Below are 14276 nucleotides of genomic sequence, written 5' to 3' on the forward strand. Positions count from 1 at the left end.
ATGGTTAACAAATGCTTTGCAGGATTCCATATAAAATAATGAGAATGTTCCCTGAAGACATTTCATAAACTGAATCACTAGATACATTTTCTCACTGCACTCTTCTGATTATTAAAGTGAAGATTCCCACTTTTTGAAATAAATGAAGGATATCATAATACTGTCAACATCCTAAATAAAATGCATACATTGATATGAAAAAAGTACATTTCATCTATGCACATGGGTTGCCACATACATTTCATGAGCTTTAGAAAACCAATTACAGCTAACATTATCAAAGCAGGTAATGATTCACTAAATTAATCTGAACAGTACAGTGATGGATCAACAGATCAAACTATAATGGTCCTTTAAGAATTTTTGCTTTCAATTAAACAATCTATGATTTGCTCAACATATTCCAATAGAGAAAACAACTTCTGTAATCTAACAAAGATACAAGAATACTACCCCATATACAAAATAATATATACATTCTCAAGTATGTATGCATTCTAGAAATGAACTTTTTACTCTTGAACATTGCACTGCAATTAAATTTACACAACTATATTTATTTGTATGCTTTGACTTGGCCATACCTTTTACAAAGGAAAGGGAAAGGCCTTTTGGTGGATTTATGTATATATGTATTACATATGCATGTATTAACCTAATTGTAGTATACATGAAAGGAGCATTGTTTATGGAGCCCTGTTTCTTACACTCCAATTATCAAACCTAGCTTCAAATTCATCTATATTTAGCAAATATACACAATTTTTATTCAAATTTTGGTCTCTCATCAACCTATCCTTATCAAGGGATCAGTTTCTCAGCTTCTTGAAACAAAAAGGAAGAAAGAGATGGGCTTGTCCCCCCTTCCCCTCCATCCCTCACCCCATCAGCCATTACCTGCAATGCAAGATGGCTAAACATGGAGGAATAGCATTCTTACCCTTTTCACTCTCATGTTCCTTTCCTTCTTTCCCACTTTAACTATGGGGAAAGAAAGAAAGGTGTAAGTGGTAGGTTGTTGATGTCTGAATCTTGTTAATCAATCAAGTGTTGCTTTAAAGTGAATATATCTAACCGGAAATATCATCATTGCAGCAAATGACAGTCCCTGGGTCCTCTCATAAATCTCTTTTGGGAAAGATGTTTGAATGTTATTTGCATTACATAAATGTAGTGCTGTTTCTGTGTCATTTGCTATTAAAAGTGGAATGGAAGCAACTGATGGCTGTCAGCTCTGTTTGTGTGGAAGAGTGGTGAAAAAAATAAATGAAGTTAATAGAGAAATAGATTTTTGGGTTTGTTTACAGGCTGTGTGCTAGCCCCTCTGGGACATACCTCAAAGTGGGGACCAGGGTGTTGATGAGCTGGAAAATGATCTTCATATAGGTGCCTACAGCTGGTCTTCTACAATACCCTCATCTATATCCTTCCCTCCAACTTCCTTATTTCTCTATTTGGTATTCTATTTTCCCTTCCTTCACTAAATGTGAGGGTAACAAGGTAATATAATATTATATATATATAAATATATATATATTTATATATATATATATATATGTGTTTTTATATATATATATATATATATATATATATATATATATATATACACACACACACACACACATATATTGAGAGAGAGAACAATGACCCCATCCTGCCCTTCTTTTTGTTTCTTAGGCTGAGTAGCCTGCCCTCATGGCAAATAGGTTACTTCTAGCTTGTGTGGAAAGACAAAACTGAAAAGAAAGAAAAAATGTATACATGGTGAAACCTCAAAGGTCAATTCTTACGGCCAATCTACCTTACCTATATATGTCAAGTCCAACTGTATTTTTTCCAGTAACCCCATAGTTTTTTCTACTGACCATAGATTTAATTTATATCATAAATATATATGGATTTTATTGTATCTTGTCAATGATTATTCACTAGAATTTCTGTCCTTATGGATAATATCATACCATTACTGAATACTGTTTTGGGTTCATAATGTAAAGTGGGGAGGACTGGGTCAGTAGGTGAGGGTATACATGGGGACATGATTTTAATGAACTAAATATTGTTAGAAGGTGTGCATCTTATAAGGTAATGATATTTTAGGGAAAGAGGCTTGCCTCTTGGTGCAAAGTCTAGGGGGAAAATAGAGGTACTTGTGCCAATTCTCCTAACATGAGGTACAATGCAGTCAATGAGTAAGGCAGGAGATGTGAAAGTCGGAGGTTGTTGTAAGCGGTTGGGAAGATATGACGTTTGAGTAAAATGTGTGGTATAGTAAGACAAGCACCAAAGAGGCAGGTGGGGTGTGGTCATCCTCAGCATTAAGATAAACACAAGTGAGATGAAACTGTCCTGTTCATACCTTCACTATTCTGTTCCCACCAATTCTCCTCATCCCACACAGTCTTTGCACCCTGATCATACAAGTTGAAACTGTTAAGTATATCTGAGTATGGGTTGTCTGTAATTTTAACTTAAGAGTGATTTTGGGAGGTTTTTACAATATGAAATTCCCCCTTTTCCTCAAACTGAGTTCTATTTTATCCTGGCTGTTGCCAAAGTGTCATTCTACTGAAGCAAACCCCTTCACAGTCAAATGATCTTTGTTTTAACTGCTTATACTGATGTATATTTACAGAATGACTACATTTCATTTCTCTATCACTGCAATGTTGTCTTTTGTGCAAAAGCAACCAGAATTTGTTGAAAAAGCTTCCTTACACAACTAAGCACCATTGTTGACTCAATAAATAGTAAGTTTTTGATCTCTTTGGGTACTGTGTGGCAATCCAGAGATCACATCTAATCAGCTCTCTTGCATCACCAAAAGACTTGAGTATCAACTCAAAGATGCTTCAAGTTATGATCAATTTCTAAAGTGTTAATATAAATGAAACTCTGGCTAATAAACATTAGAAGCAATATGGAAATAATTACAAATATATAATACTAGTGTTTGATAGGCCCTCTTCATACAAATATAATTCGCTGTATGCCAAAGATAATACAATTGTTATGAATAAACATGATACTTGCGATTCCCGACACATCTGTAGACTTAGATCTTCCCCACGAAATACAAAAACTCCCGTACCTACATGAGAGGTTCCACATAGTTACCAGGGAAGAGACCTGTTACACCATTCATGACACCCTCCCACCATCCATCGTCATTCTTCTTCAAAACATAGATAACAGCATTCTCTGCAAAACTCAGTTCATCTTCTTTGTCTGCAGTGTAGTCGTATACAGCAATAACTGGAAATAGAAAGGCATTACTGAGAAAATTGTGTAAAATTTCATGCACATAGACATGTTTGTGTGTGTGTGTATATATATATATAATGAGGGAGTGAAGTGTTACATGAACTTCTTTGCTGACGATGCCAAATTACTCGAGAGAGTAAGCACAGAAGATTGCAGATCGCTACAAGAGGACCTGGACAAAATATGGGAATGGAGTCAGAGGTGTGAAATGAACTTTAACATTAAGAAATGTAGTGTAATGGAATTTGGAATAAGCAAAAATAGAATATCAGGTCAATATAAAATTGGAAACAAGACAGTTAAAAAAGTCGATTCAGAAAGGGACCTGGGAGTGATTATATGATTATATCAAGTGACTTGACAACTGATAAACATGTCAATAAATTATTTGGAGAGACTTTTAACTTATTAAGGTCAATGAAAGTGGCCTTTGACTACATGGATGAAGAAATGGTAAAGAAAATAGTGGTTACACCAATAAGACCTAAACTAGAGTATGCTGCAACACTATGGGACCTTAGCAAAAAAAGAAAAAGAAAAAGAAAAATAATAATAATAAAAAAAAAAAAAAATAGAGAAATTACATTTATCAACACTGGAACAGAGAAGAGGAAGAAAGAAAGAAAGAAAGAAAGAAAAAAAATGGAGAAATTACATCTATCAACACTGGAACAGAGAAGAGAAAGAGATGATTTGTTGACCATTTACAGAATTATGAAAGGGATGGAAATTCTTGATAGAGATGACTTATTAAATGGGAGAGAAGAGAAACAAGAGGACACAAAAAGAAACTAAAGAAGGACAGTTACAGAAGAGATTTGAAAAAGAATAGCTTACCACAGGGAGTGATTCATGTTTGGAACAAACTAAATGGAAAAACAGTGAATGCCAATTATATATATATACTCTTTTTTTTTAATGTTTTGAGACTAATCTCCACTAAAAAAAGAATGCTGGTCATTTTTAACTTCAACACACCTCCACCCTGTTTTGCTATCAATCTATAGACCAAGAGCTTCTTCCCCCTTATATGGGAGGTAGCCAAATCAAAGGCACACACCCATTCCACTCCCATCCACCACCCTTTTTTCCCTTTCATCTTAGCTCCTTGTGGATGGTGGGTCCTCTCTGTCTGCCTGGGTCAAAAGCAATGCAGCAAGACACAGTACATCCACAGCAAGGCCATTTCACTTATTTAACATATCCCCTCACTCTGTCCCCTCATTTGGAAAATATAGAAGATGGGAGAAATCTCTTTGGGCTGTGTGAGTATCATCCGTACACAGCCACTCTCCATTCATACCTATTTCCTGCCTTCTCCCTTACTTGTTCAAGAGTCATTCCTTTGCCTTCCACACCTCTTTTGCTAATCTTTCATCATTCATTCTTACCATGTGTCCAAATCACCCCAGTTTTGCTACCCTTCTTAAATCTCTCCTTTTACTACCTACATAACTACCTCCACAGTGCAACATTCTTCAAGGATAGAAGCACCGGCTATTGCTGACAAAATATTGTAACTTTTCACCCAATCCATCTTTCCCATCTTAAACTCATTTCATACCTTTCTCCAAGTAAGTGGCTGGCACTAGAGTTTGTGGTTCATTATCCTGAGGAGGAGGAGGGGGAAGAGGAGGTGAGGAGGCTCCTGATGAGCGGCTGTAGTCCAGCTCGCTAACAACTCCAGAGGATGCAGGTGATGGTGGCGCTTTCAAAGGAAATAGATTCATTGTAGCAATAAATATTTGGCAAGAAAGCCTATTTCATTATTGTACAAGACTTAGTAGTTAAAATAAAGATCTAAAGTTTCATTACATATCATCCCACTAGTATAGGTAAACAAGCTAACAGAAATGAAATACATTCTCAATGTACCAGTGAAAGTATACTAATTCAGATAAAGAAGACTTAAGCAAAATAAGTAAAAAAAAAAAATCAACATATACATAACGAACAATAAATATATACAGTGTTATTTTCAGGCAAACAGTAATATGAATTTCATATTCTATAGGTTACGGTGAAGCATATTACACAAACATAAAATCTATAGTAACAGGGATTGGCTGGGCTTTATGAAAGGTGACCTACATCTGAAAGGTATGAAAAATTTGCTTTAACAAAGAAATATGAATACAAAATGATAGTTACTACAGGATGCTTGACCTCCATCTGTGAAGACAGACAATATCTAAGCAGAGAGCACCATTCATTAGATTGTATAAACTGGCATGTATGATAAAGACATGTAATATATATAAATATATATTCAATATCAAAGATTGATGACCAGAGAAATTTCATGCCAGTATCTTTATCCAGACACAAAGCCTAATGACACAAACAAGATTCTCATTCTACATAATATCTACATAACATAGACAAAGCACTTTTGTCATCAAAGCATCTATTCTGTTGTGTAATATATCTCCTGTTATGGAAAAAGAACAAAAAACAAAAAACAAACAAAATTTGAAAATCAATTTGTACCTGATTACAGAACATAATAGTAATCTCACTACAAAGAATAACAAAAACAAAAAAGAACATATAAAACAGGTGACAGCGTCAGAAGCCTTAAAGTCACTGTAGGTGCAAGGGGGCATGCAAGACAAGAAGAACTTCATGCTCTTGCACTTCACCTATAACCACTTCATGGACTGTGCGATTGATTGCCATGTTCTTGTTAGTCAGGTTCTTGGGGAGGGTGAGAGCAGGACGAATGACAGTTGGGTAGCCTGCAGCACCATGAACAGGATTAACAATTTTGTTTTTTGCCTTTCTCTTAAATACCCAGTCTGATTTCATGTTATTACTGTAGCTTACAACTATTTATTTTAATTTCTTAATTTGAAGTCGCTATGATGTTTCAAGACTAAGGGAGAAAAACATGAATTAGTTAATAATAGCTAATTGCATGACTATGCATAGCAAAGATGGGTAAAAGAACAATTACCTGGACTTAATGCTATATTTCAAATCTCACTAACAGTTGTGATTATTCCACCCCATGATTTTAACAACCTCCCTCATGATTACATGGATGATTCATCTGCTGACCATTTGTTTGATCAAAAAAGAGGTCTTTAAAATGATGGGGTGTCAGTATCAGGTTGAATGGATTTCTATCATACAACCTTTATGAACAAAGTTATATGATGAAAGTGAGAGATGTGAGGATATATCTATGTGTTTGAATGAGTGTGTAAGTGTATGTGTGTGCTTATATATCTTCTTCCCACTTACAAGGGAGGTAGTCAAGTCAAAAGGCACACACCCACTCCTATCTCCCCCAACCTTGTTTCCCTCTTATCTTAGCTCCTTGTGGAGCCAAGAAAAGAGGGAGGGAGGGAAGGGTGGTGAATGGGAATGGAGTATGTGGGGATGAAATGGGTGGAGTGGAATTATGCCTTTTGACTTTAGCCCTCCCTTGTAAGGGGGAAAAAGCCCTTGGTACATGTAAGTATGTATGTATGTATGTATGTATGTATGTGTGTATGTATGTGTGTGTGTGTATATATATACAGTCGAACCTCGAAAGCCCGGACCCCGAATGCCCGGACCCCAAATGCCCGGACCCTCATATGACCGGTCGAAATGAACAAAGGGCGGACTTTTCAAGCAAAGTTCCCTATTTGTCCGGTAGGTGGCAGCGACGGCCGTACACGTGTACTCAAACCCGGCCCAGTCAAGCCGCCACCAGGGCTGCCATTTCGTAGAATTTTGTACCAAAACGTAATAAAATAGCGGCATGTGGCAACTGCACAAGGACATGAGGAATTTTTTCTACATATCAGCAGGCTGTTCAAAACATTCAAAAACTCAAACTTTTGTTTAAAAATCATAGAACTAGATATCAAATAACATAAAAATACGACTTTTATTGGTAATTGTGTTACTTATACAGGCACTACTCCAGTCCTCCGGTACTTTACCCTCTCTCCAGCAAACATTAAATAATCTCACCAACCAGTCCACCATCACTGAACCTCCCTTTTTCAGACATTCTGCATGACATCCATCCAGACCAGGTGCCTTACCTGCTTTCATCATCTTTACAACTGCCTTCACCTCATCCTTCCTTATTTCTCCTCCGTTCTCCTCACTCATCACTCTCATTTTCTTCGTATTTCCCACTGCAGCTATCTTTCCTTCCCTATCCTCCTTCACATTTATAGTTCCTCTTTACAAGGGAAAAGGGGACAAGTGTGAATGTAGTAATTTCAGAGGGATTAGCCTGTTGAGTGTAGTAGGGAAGGCTTATGGGAGAATCTTAATTGAGAGGATTAGGAGAGGAACAGAAGGAGTAATTGGTGAGGAACAGTGTGGATTTAGGACAGGTAGAGGTTGTGTAGATCAGATCTTTGTGGTAAGACAGATATGTGAGAAAGCTATAGGAAAGGGGAAGGATATTTTTTGGGCTTTTATGGATCTGGAAAAGGCTTATGATAGGGTAGACAGAAAGGCACTGTGGGAGGTTATGCAGATTTATGGGATAGGAGGAAAGCTTTTGGGAGCTGTCAAGAGTTTTTATGTGAGTAGTAGAGCATGTGTTAGGATTGGAAATGGAGAGAGTGAGTGGTTTGAAGTAAAGGTGGGACTTCGTCAAGGATGCGTTATGTCGCCCTGGCTGTTCAACTTATACATGGATGGGGTGGTGCGAGAGGTGAATGCTAGGGTAGTGAGTCAGGGATTGGAGATGGTTAAAGAAAATGGAGAAAAGTGGGAGGTGAGCCAGCTGTTGTTTGCGGACGACACTGCGCTTGTGGCAGGGTCAGAGGAGGGATTGAGGAAGCTGGTGGCAGAGTTTGGGAGAGTATGTGATAGAAGAAAGCTAAAGATAAATGTGGGTAAAAGTAAGGTGATGAGATGTACAAGGGGTGAAAGTGGCAGTAGACTGGAAGTGAACATTAAGGGAGAGCGACTGGAGGAAGTGGATAGTTTTTAGATACTTGGGTGCAAGTGTAGCAGGAAAAGGTGGAGTGAAGGTGGAGGTAGAATGTAGATTGAGAGAAGCGAGTAAATGCCTTGGTGGTTTAAAGAGTGTAATGAGAAATAGACATTTGGGAATGGATGCGAAGAGGAGACTGTATGATGGAGTGATTGTGCCAACAGCACTGTATGGGGCAGAAACGTGGAACATAAGAGAAGAAGAGAGAAGGAGTTTGAATGTGTTTGAGATGAGGTGTCTGAGAAGTATGGTGGGGGTTACTAGGCTAGATAGAGTGAGAAATGAGGAGGTGAGGAGGAGAACAGGGGTGAAAAAGGATTTGGGAGAGAGGGTTGATGAAAGAATATTAGGATGGTTTGGACACATGGAAAGAATGAGTGACGAAAGACTAGTAAAAGAGGTATGGAAGGCAGATGTGGAGGGAGTGAACATGAGGGGACGTCCTAGGATGAGGTGGATGGATGGGGTGAAGGGGGCTTTGGGGAAGAGGGGAATGTCTGTTGAGGAAGGAAGGGAGAGGACGGAAGACAGAGGTGAGTGGAGAATGGTTGTATATGGATGATGTTGTGACGACATGAGGAGGAATAGGCGGGGGGTGGGGTAGTATGTGTGAGTAAATTTTGACGCAGCCCGAAGGGATTTCTCCCCGTCCTCTCCTTATATGCAAAGGGGGACGGAGAGGGGGGGTCGCCGATTAAATGAAGCGGCCTTGCTGTGGATGTACTGTGTCTTGCGACACTGCTTCTGACCCAGGGCGGTGGGCAGGGTTCAGGGATGACCCGTCATCCAGGAGGTGCTCAGATGAGAGGAAGGGTGGGAGGGGTGTGGAGTGTATTTAGGGATGAAATGGGTGTTTTTATGCCTTTCCTTTTGTGGCTACCTCCCTTGGAAGGGGGAAAAAGCCTTGGTATATGTATGTATGTATGTGTTACTTATAAAATATTATACCCCCAAAAGACACATTTTTACCATGTAGAAAAAAATTCTACGCAAGTTTCAGCTTTCTTTTAGCGATAAAAAAAAAAGATAAAAAAAAAAATTATATCTTACTGAATATGTTAGGGCATGGGGGCCTTATATACATTCAAGAATAAAAAACTAGAACCACCATTTTGTCAAAGTTTGACAAGTATATCTTGCTATGAAAGTCTGCACACGCCCGAGAAAAATGTATGCCCCGGTATGGCAACACTCCCATTCTACACGGCAGTGTAGAAAACGCGGCAACCCTGGCCGCCACCACTGTCCCGCGTGCATACCTTCCGATATTTACAGTGTACGTAATAAAAAATACAGTACAGTACACTGTATATACAGTACATTTACATGCCTGTATTACAGTTATTATTACAGAATTATTAGTATTATAGCATTATTATTACAGTGTTAGAGTATTATTCTTATGTGTTTCTATGCCATATCATACATTACCGCTATGAAAATCTACAGGTGTTAGGGCGATATTTTCAATGACCGGATGTTTGGCATGAGCGGACCACCCTTCCCCCCAATTAGTCGGGGCTTTCGAGGTTCGACTGTATATGTATGTATGTATATATATATATATATATATATATATATATATGTATGTATGTATATATATATATATATATATATATATATATATATACACACACACACACACACACACACACACACACACACACACAATGCCAAAACTATACACGATTTTAAGAATAAACTGGATGTGGAGAGATATGAAAATGGGTCACTACAAGCATAGCTCTCGTCCCGTAAAATACTAGGTAAATATATGCACACCAAGGGCTTCTTCCCCTTTATAAGGGAAGTAGCCAGTCAAGACACACACCCACTCCCATCCATTCCACTCCTATCCACTACCCATTGTTTCCCTCTTATACACTTGAGGGGATGACAAAAAATGAGATGGACAGATAGGGTGAAAGGGGCTTTGAGAAAGAGAGAGGGGAATGTTTGTTGAGCAAGGAAGAAGGCATGGAATAGATGTGAGTGGAGAATGGTTGTATATGGATCATATTCTGATGCAACCCAAAGGGCTTCCCCCCCCCCCCAATCTTATTTATTTTTCATGTAAGGGGACAAGGAGGGAGGGTTGCTGTGTGAGTGAAGTGGCCCTGCTGTGGATGTACTGTGTCTTACTGCATTGCTTCTAACCTGGGCGTTGGACAGGAGACAGGGATGACCCTTTATTCATGAGGAGCAAAGACAAGAGAGAAACGAGGGTGGTGGTGGTGGATGGAAGTGGAATGGGTGGGAGTGGGTACGTGTGCCTTTGACTTGGCTACCTCCCTTATAAGGGGGGAGAAGCCCTCGGTATACAGACAGATACAAAATGAAGTATAAAAGAGGATGAATGGGTATGTTTCAAGTCAGAAGTGCTAAAGTTCACAAAGTTTGTATGTGGGATGGTGGAGGATGGGAGGGAACAGGAGTGGCAACGAATGGTGAGATAAAGAGTTAAAGGCAGTGTTACAAGAAAATCAGCAAGCTTATGAGGATTGGCTGCAGAGTAGAGTTAGGGAAGCACATGAGAGGTACAGAAGAATAGAGAGGAAGCAAAATGCAAAGTGGAGGCCAGGATAGGAGCAGATGTATAGTGGAAAAAGGATTTGACAGAGAAATTTAAAAACAATAAGATTTTTTGGAAGTAAGTTAACAATGGATCTACAGCCTTGCTGTGGATGTGCTGTGTCTTGCTGCATTGCTTCTGAACTGGGCAGTAGGCAGGAGACAGGGATGACCCATCATCCATGAGGAGCTAAGATAAGAGGGAAACAAGTGTGGTGGTGGATAGGAGTGGAATGGGTGCATGCCTTTAGATTTGTCTACCTCCCTTATAGGGGAAAAAAACCCTTGTTTTACAGCTGGAAGTAAAAAGTGGGATGGGGGCAGATAGAGAGGAAAAGTAATAGGTGAAGACAGACATATACTCATGGAAGTGAAGGCATTAAGGGGATGAACAGGTGTTTTAAGTGATGACATTTCTTACTTTTACCCATTTCCAATATTTTGCATTTATTTGTACTGAAATTCATGGGACTGAATGGAGCAGACAAAGTGGAAAAATCCATTTTTGAGGAAAAATGTTTGCCAAATAGTGAAGTTAACCTCCATCTTCCTCAGTCTGTTCAGTACAACCTTTCAATGACACTGCACTTTCAAAAGCTGTTTGATCTGTTCCTTCTAACATCTTTTTGCTTCAGCACTTCTCTCCTTGACAATTCTATGAGCATTCCTATTTTCCACTTTTCCTTCCTATCTATCCATCTATATATGGGCTTCCTTCCTTCTTGTAAGGGAGGCAGCCAAGTCAAAAGGCACATACCCAGTCCTATCCACCACCCTTTTTTCCCTCTCCATCTTAGCTCCTTGTGGATGAAGGATCATCTCTGTATCCCACCAACTGCCCTAGGTCAGGAGCAATGCAGCAAGATCTAGTAAATCCACAGCAAGACTGCTTCACTTAATTGGTGACCCACCTCCATCACCATTTCCTTCCTACTTACCTCAAATTAAAATACTAAAAATTTACCCAATCACAAACCTTAAAATCATTTAAATAACCCGAGTTATTCACACACACCAGCGCATAAAAAAAAAATTATCACAGAAGTTATCCATTAATCAACTTCCAATTTTTTTTATCACACAGTTACTTATCACACGATGTTAACTTCACATGCAATCCAAATTATTGGTTATTCTTTAAACCCTGTTACTTACTGGCATAGTGAGAAACAGTGGGAAGATTGGCATATATTCCTATTGAAATGGAAACATTATGTTGATAAAGAAAACATGTGTATACATCTATAGATAATAATGAGAAAATGTAGAAAACATGTCTAGGAAACCTTATGCTATCAATTTCCTTTTTTACCAAAATAAACGTAATACCCTCATTACAAAGGAGAAAGCACCTAAATGACTTACGTGGCATGCCCAGAGTCTGATTGGCTGCATACTGTGGGGTTTCGTGTGCATTTGGAGGGGGTGGTGGTGGGTTGTACGGAGCCTGAGGAGCACCGTGAGACATCGGGTGAACCATTCCCACTTGGGGTCCGGAACTACTTCCTCCACCACTGCTGCTACTGCTACCTCCACTGCTTCCTCCAACAGGAGCAGCTGGTCCATTGTGCCCAGGATGTGCCACATGAGCAGCTGATGGATGCGGTAAAGTGCTATAACCACTACTCCGATCATTACGCCGTGGATGTCCTATAGGGTAATTTGGTGCATAGTTGCTTGGTACCTGTTGGATGACAATAATGAGTTATAACAATTATTATCTACAGGAGAATAATAATAATTATAATAGCAGGGTTAGCTACCTCCCTTATAAGGGCAAAAAATCATTTTGGTATATAGACACAATACTTTTAACATGTATATGGACATCTGGACTGAAACAACACACATGCCAACTGTAAGATAGTTCCAAAAGTGGAAGGGGAAAAGGGCATTCCCTACCTATGCTTTGTCAAAATAAATAAATGAATAAATCAATCAATCAAGATATCTCAATTTATTATGATGAATGATGTCAAAAGTCTGTAGATACATCCATATACCAAGGGCTTTTTCTACCTTACAAGGGAAGTAGCCAAAGTCAAAAGCATAAATCCACATACTCCACTCCCATTTACCCCTCCCTCCCTCTTGGCTCCTCCTGGATGACGGGTCATCCCTGCATCTCACCTATTGCCCTGGGTCAGAAGCAATGCAGTGAGATGCGGCACATCCACTGCAAGGTAGCTTTATTTAATCGGCGATCCCCCTCTCCATCCCTTCGTGCAGAAAAGAAGACAGGGAGAAATCTCTTTGGACTGCATCAAAATATCAGTCACACATACTCCCTCATCCCCTAGCCACCTGTTGCAAGATGATTGAATTAAATATTCAATCCCTTGGATGTCCAGCGTGTGCATGCATGCATTTTAGCTACAGGACACTATATCATGACCTCTCCAAAAACTCCTGCAGGACCTCCTATTGTGTTGGACCTCACATGCAGTCATTTGGCTGAGCACGAAAGGACACCTGCGTCTTCCATTGCCAACTTCAAGTCATCATATGACTGATATATTTACTACTGTTTTCACCACTGCTTGTATATTAAAAAACTATGTATGAATACTGAGTGCCCATACTCAGTTTGTGTATTGTACGAGTAAATTACCATATTTTACGACTTACAAGATGCACATTTTTTCCCGAAAAATATTTGTGCATCTTTCAAGACAAATGCTGTAATGTAAGGCTCAGGTGAGCTTGGAGGGTCACCTAATTGGCTTGACTGATAGGGACTTGGATTTGTATGATGAGTCATGTTAGCTTATGTAGCTATTTAATTCAGCCTTTTATATGATGAACTGAAGTTGTAAAGTCTTTCAAAAAGTCTGGTATAAGTAATGACATGGATAGTAGTGAGGATCATTTCTTGTACATGAGTGACAGTAGTGATGACTCTACAGATGAAAATTTAGAGCTTTTACATGAATCCAGCAGTGACAACTTCTTGGGATTTGAGGATGAATAAAATTTCTTTGATTGTTTTATATTTTTACATGCCTATCTAACAAAAAATTTAATTCATTTTTATGAAAATAAAACCACCCTCAGACAATGAAAGATGCATAGTATATTTACTAACCACTAACTAGTATGTCATTGACATACAAACAAATTTGGACAAGTACATACATACATACACCAAGGCTCTTTCGCCCCTTACAAGGGAGGTAGCCAAAAAGGGAAATGCATAAAATCATTTCCACCCATTCCATCCCTAAATACACTCCACACCCCTCCACCCTCCCTCTTATCTGAGCACCTCCTGGATGACGGGTCATCCCTGCACCTTGTCCACTGCCCTGGGTCAGAAGCAGAATCGCAAGACACAGCACATCCACAGCAAGGTCGCTTCATTAAATCGGCGACACCCCCTCTCCGTCCCCCCATTGCATAAAAGGAGAGGACGGGGAGAAATCCCTTCAGGCTGCGTCAAATTTTGCTCACACATACTACCTCATCCCCCATCCCCCCGCCCATTCCACCT

At 39.2% G+C, this 14276-nt stretch overlaps 1 protein-coding gene across 6 annotated transcripts in view; it reads right to left on the reverse strand.

The window, feature by feature from the left end:
- Positions 1-1590: 1590 nt before the first annotated feature.
- Positions 1591-14276, reverse strand: part of LOC143038679 (abl interactor 2-like) — a 31555-nt gene continuing 18869 nt past the window's right edge. For 2 of the 6 annotated variants that reach the window (XM_076208217.1, XM_076208218.1), the window contains exons 6-10: positions 12152-12470; positions 11942-11980; positions 5907-6002; positions 4829-4972; positions 1591-3255 (exon numbers count right to left, since the gene is read on the reverse strand). In XM_076208217.1, the coding sequence (XP_076064332.1) occupies positions 3092-3255; positions 4829-4972; positions 5907-6002; positions 11942-11980; positions 12152-12470 (762 nt within the window). In that variant the 3' untranslated portion in view covers positions 1591-3091. The remainder of the gene's footprint in view (positions 3256-4828; positions 4973-5906; positions 6003-11941; positions 11981-12151; positions 12471-14276) is intronic. The other 4 variants (XM_076208219.1, XM_076208220.1, XM_076208222.1 and 1 more) reach the window with 4 other exon arrangements.

Source organism: Oratosquilla oratoria, chromosome 24 (genome assembly GCF_046742065.1).
Source record: "Oratosquilla oratoria isolate Oo_2021 chromosome 24, ASM4674206v1, whole genome shotgun sequence".
In the NCBI taxonomy this organism is placed as follows: domain Eukaryota; kingdom Metazoa; phylum Arthropoda; class Malacostraca; order Stomatopoda; family Squillidae; genus Oratosquilla; species Oratosquilla oratoria.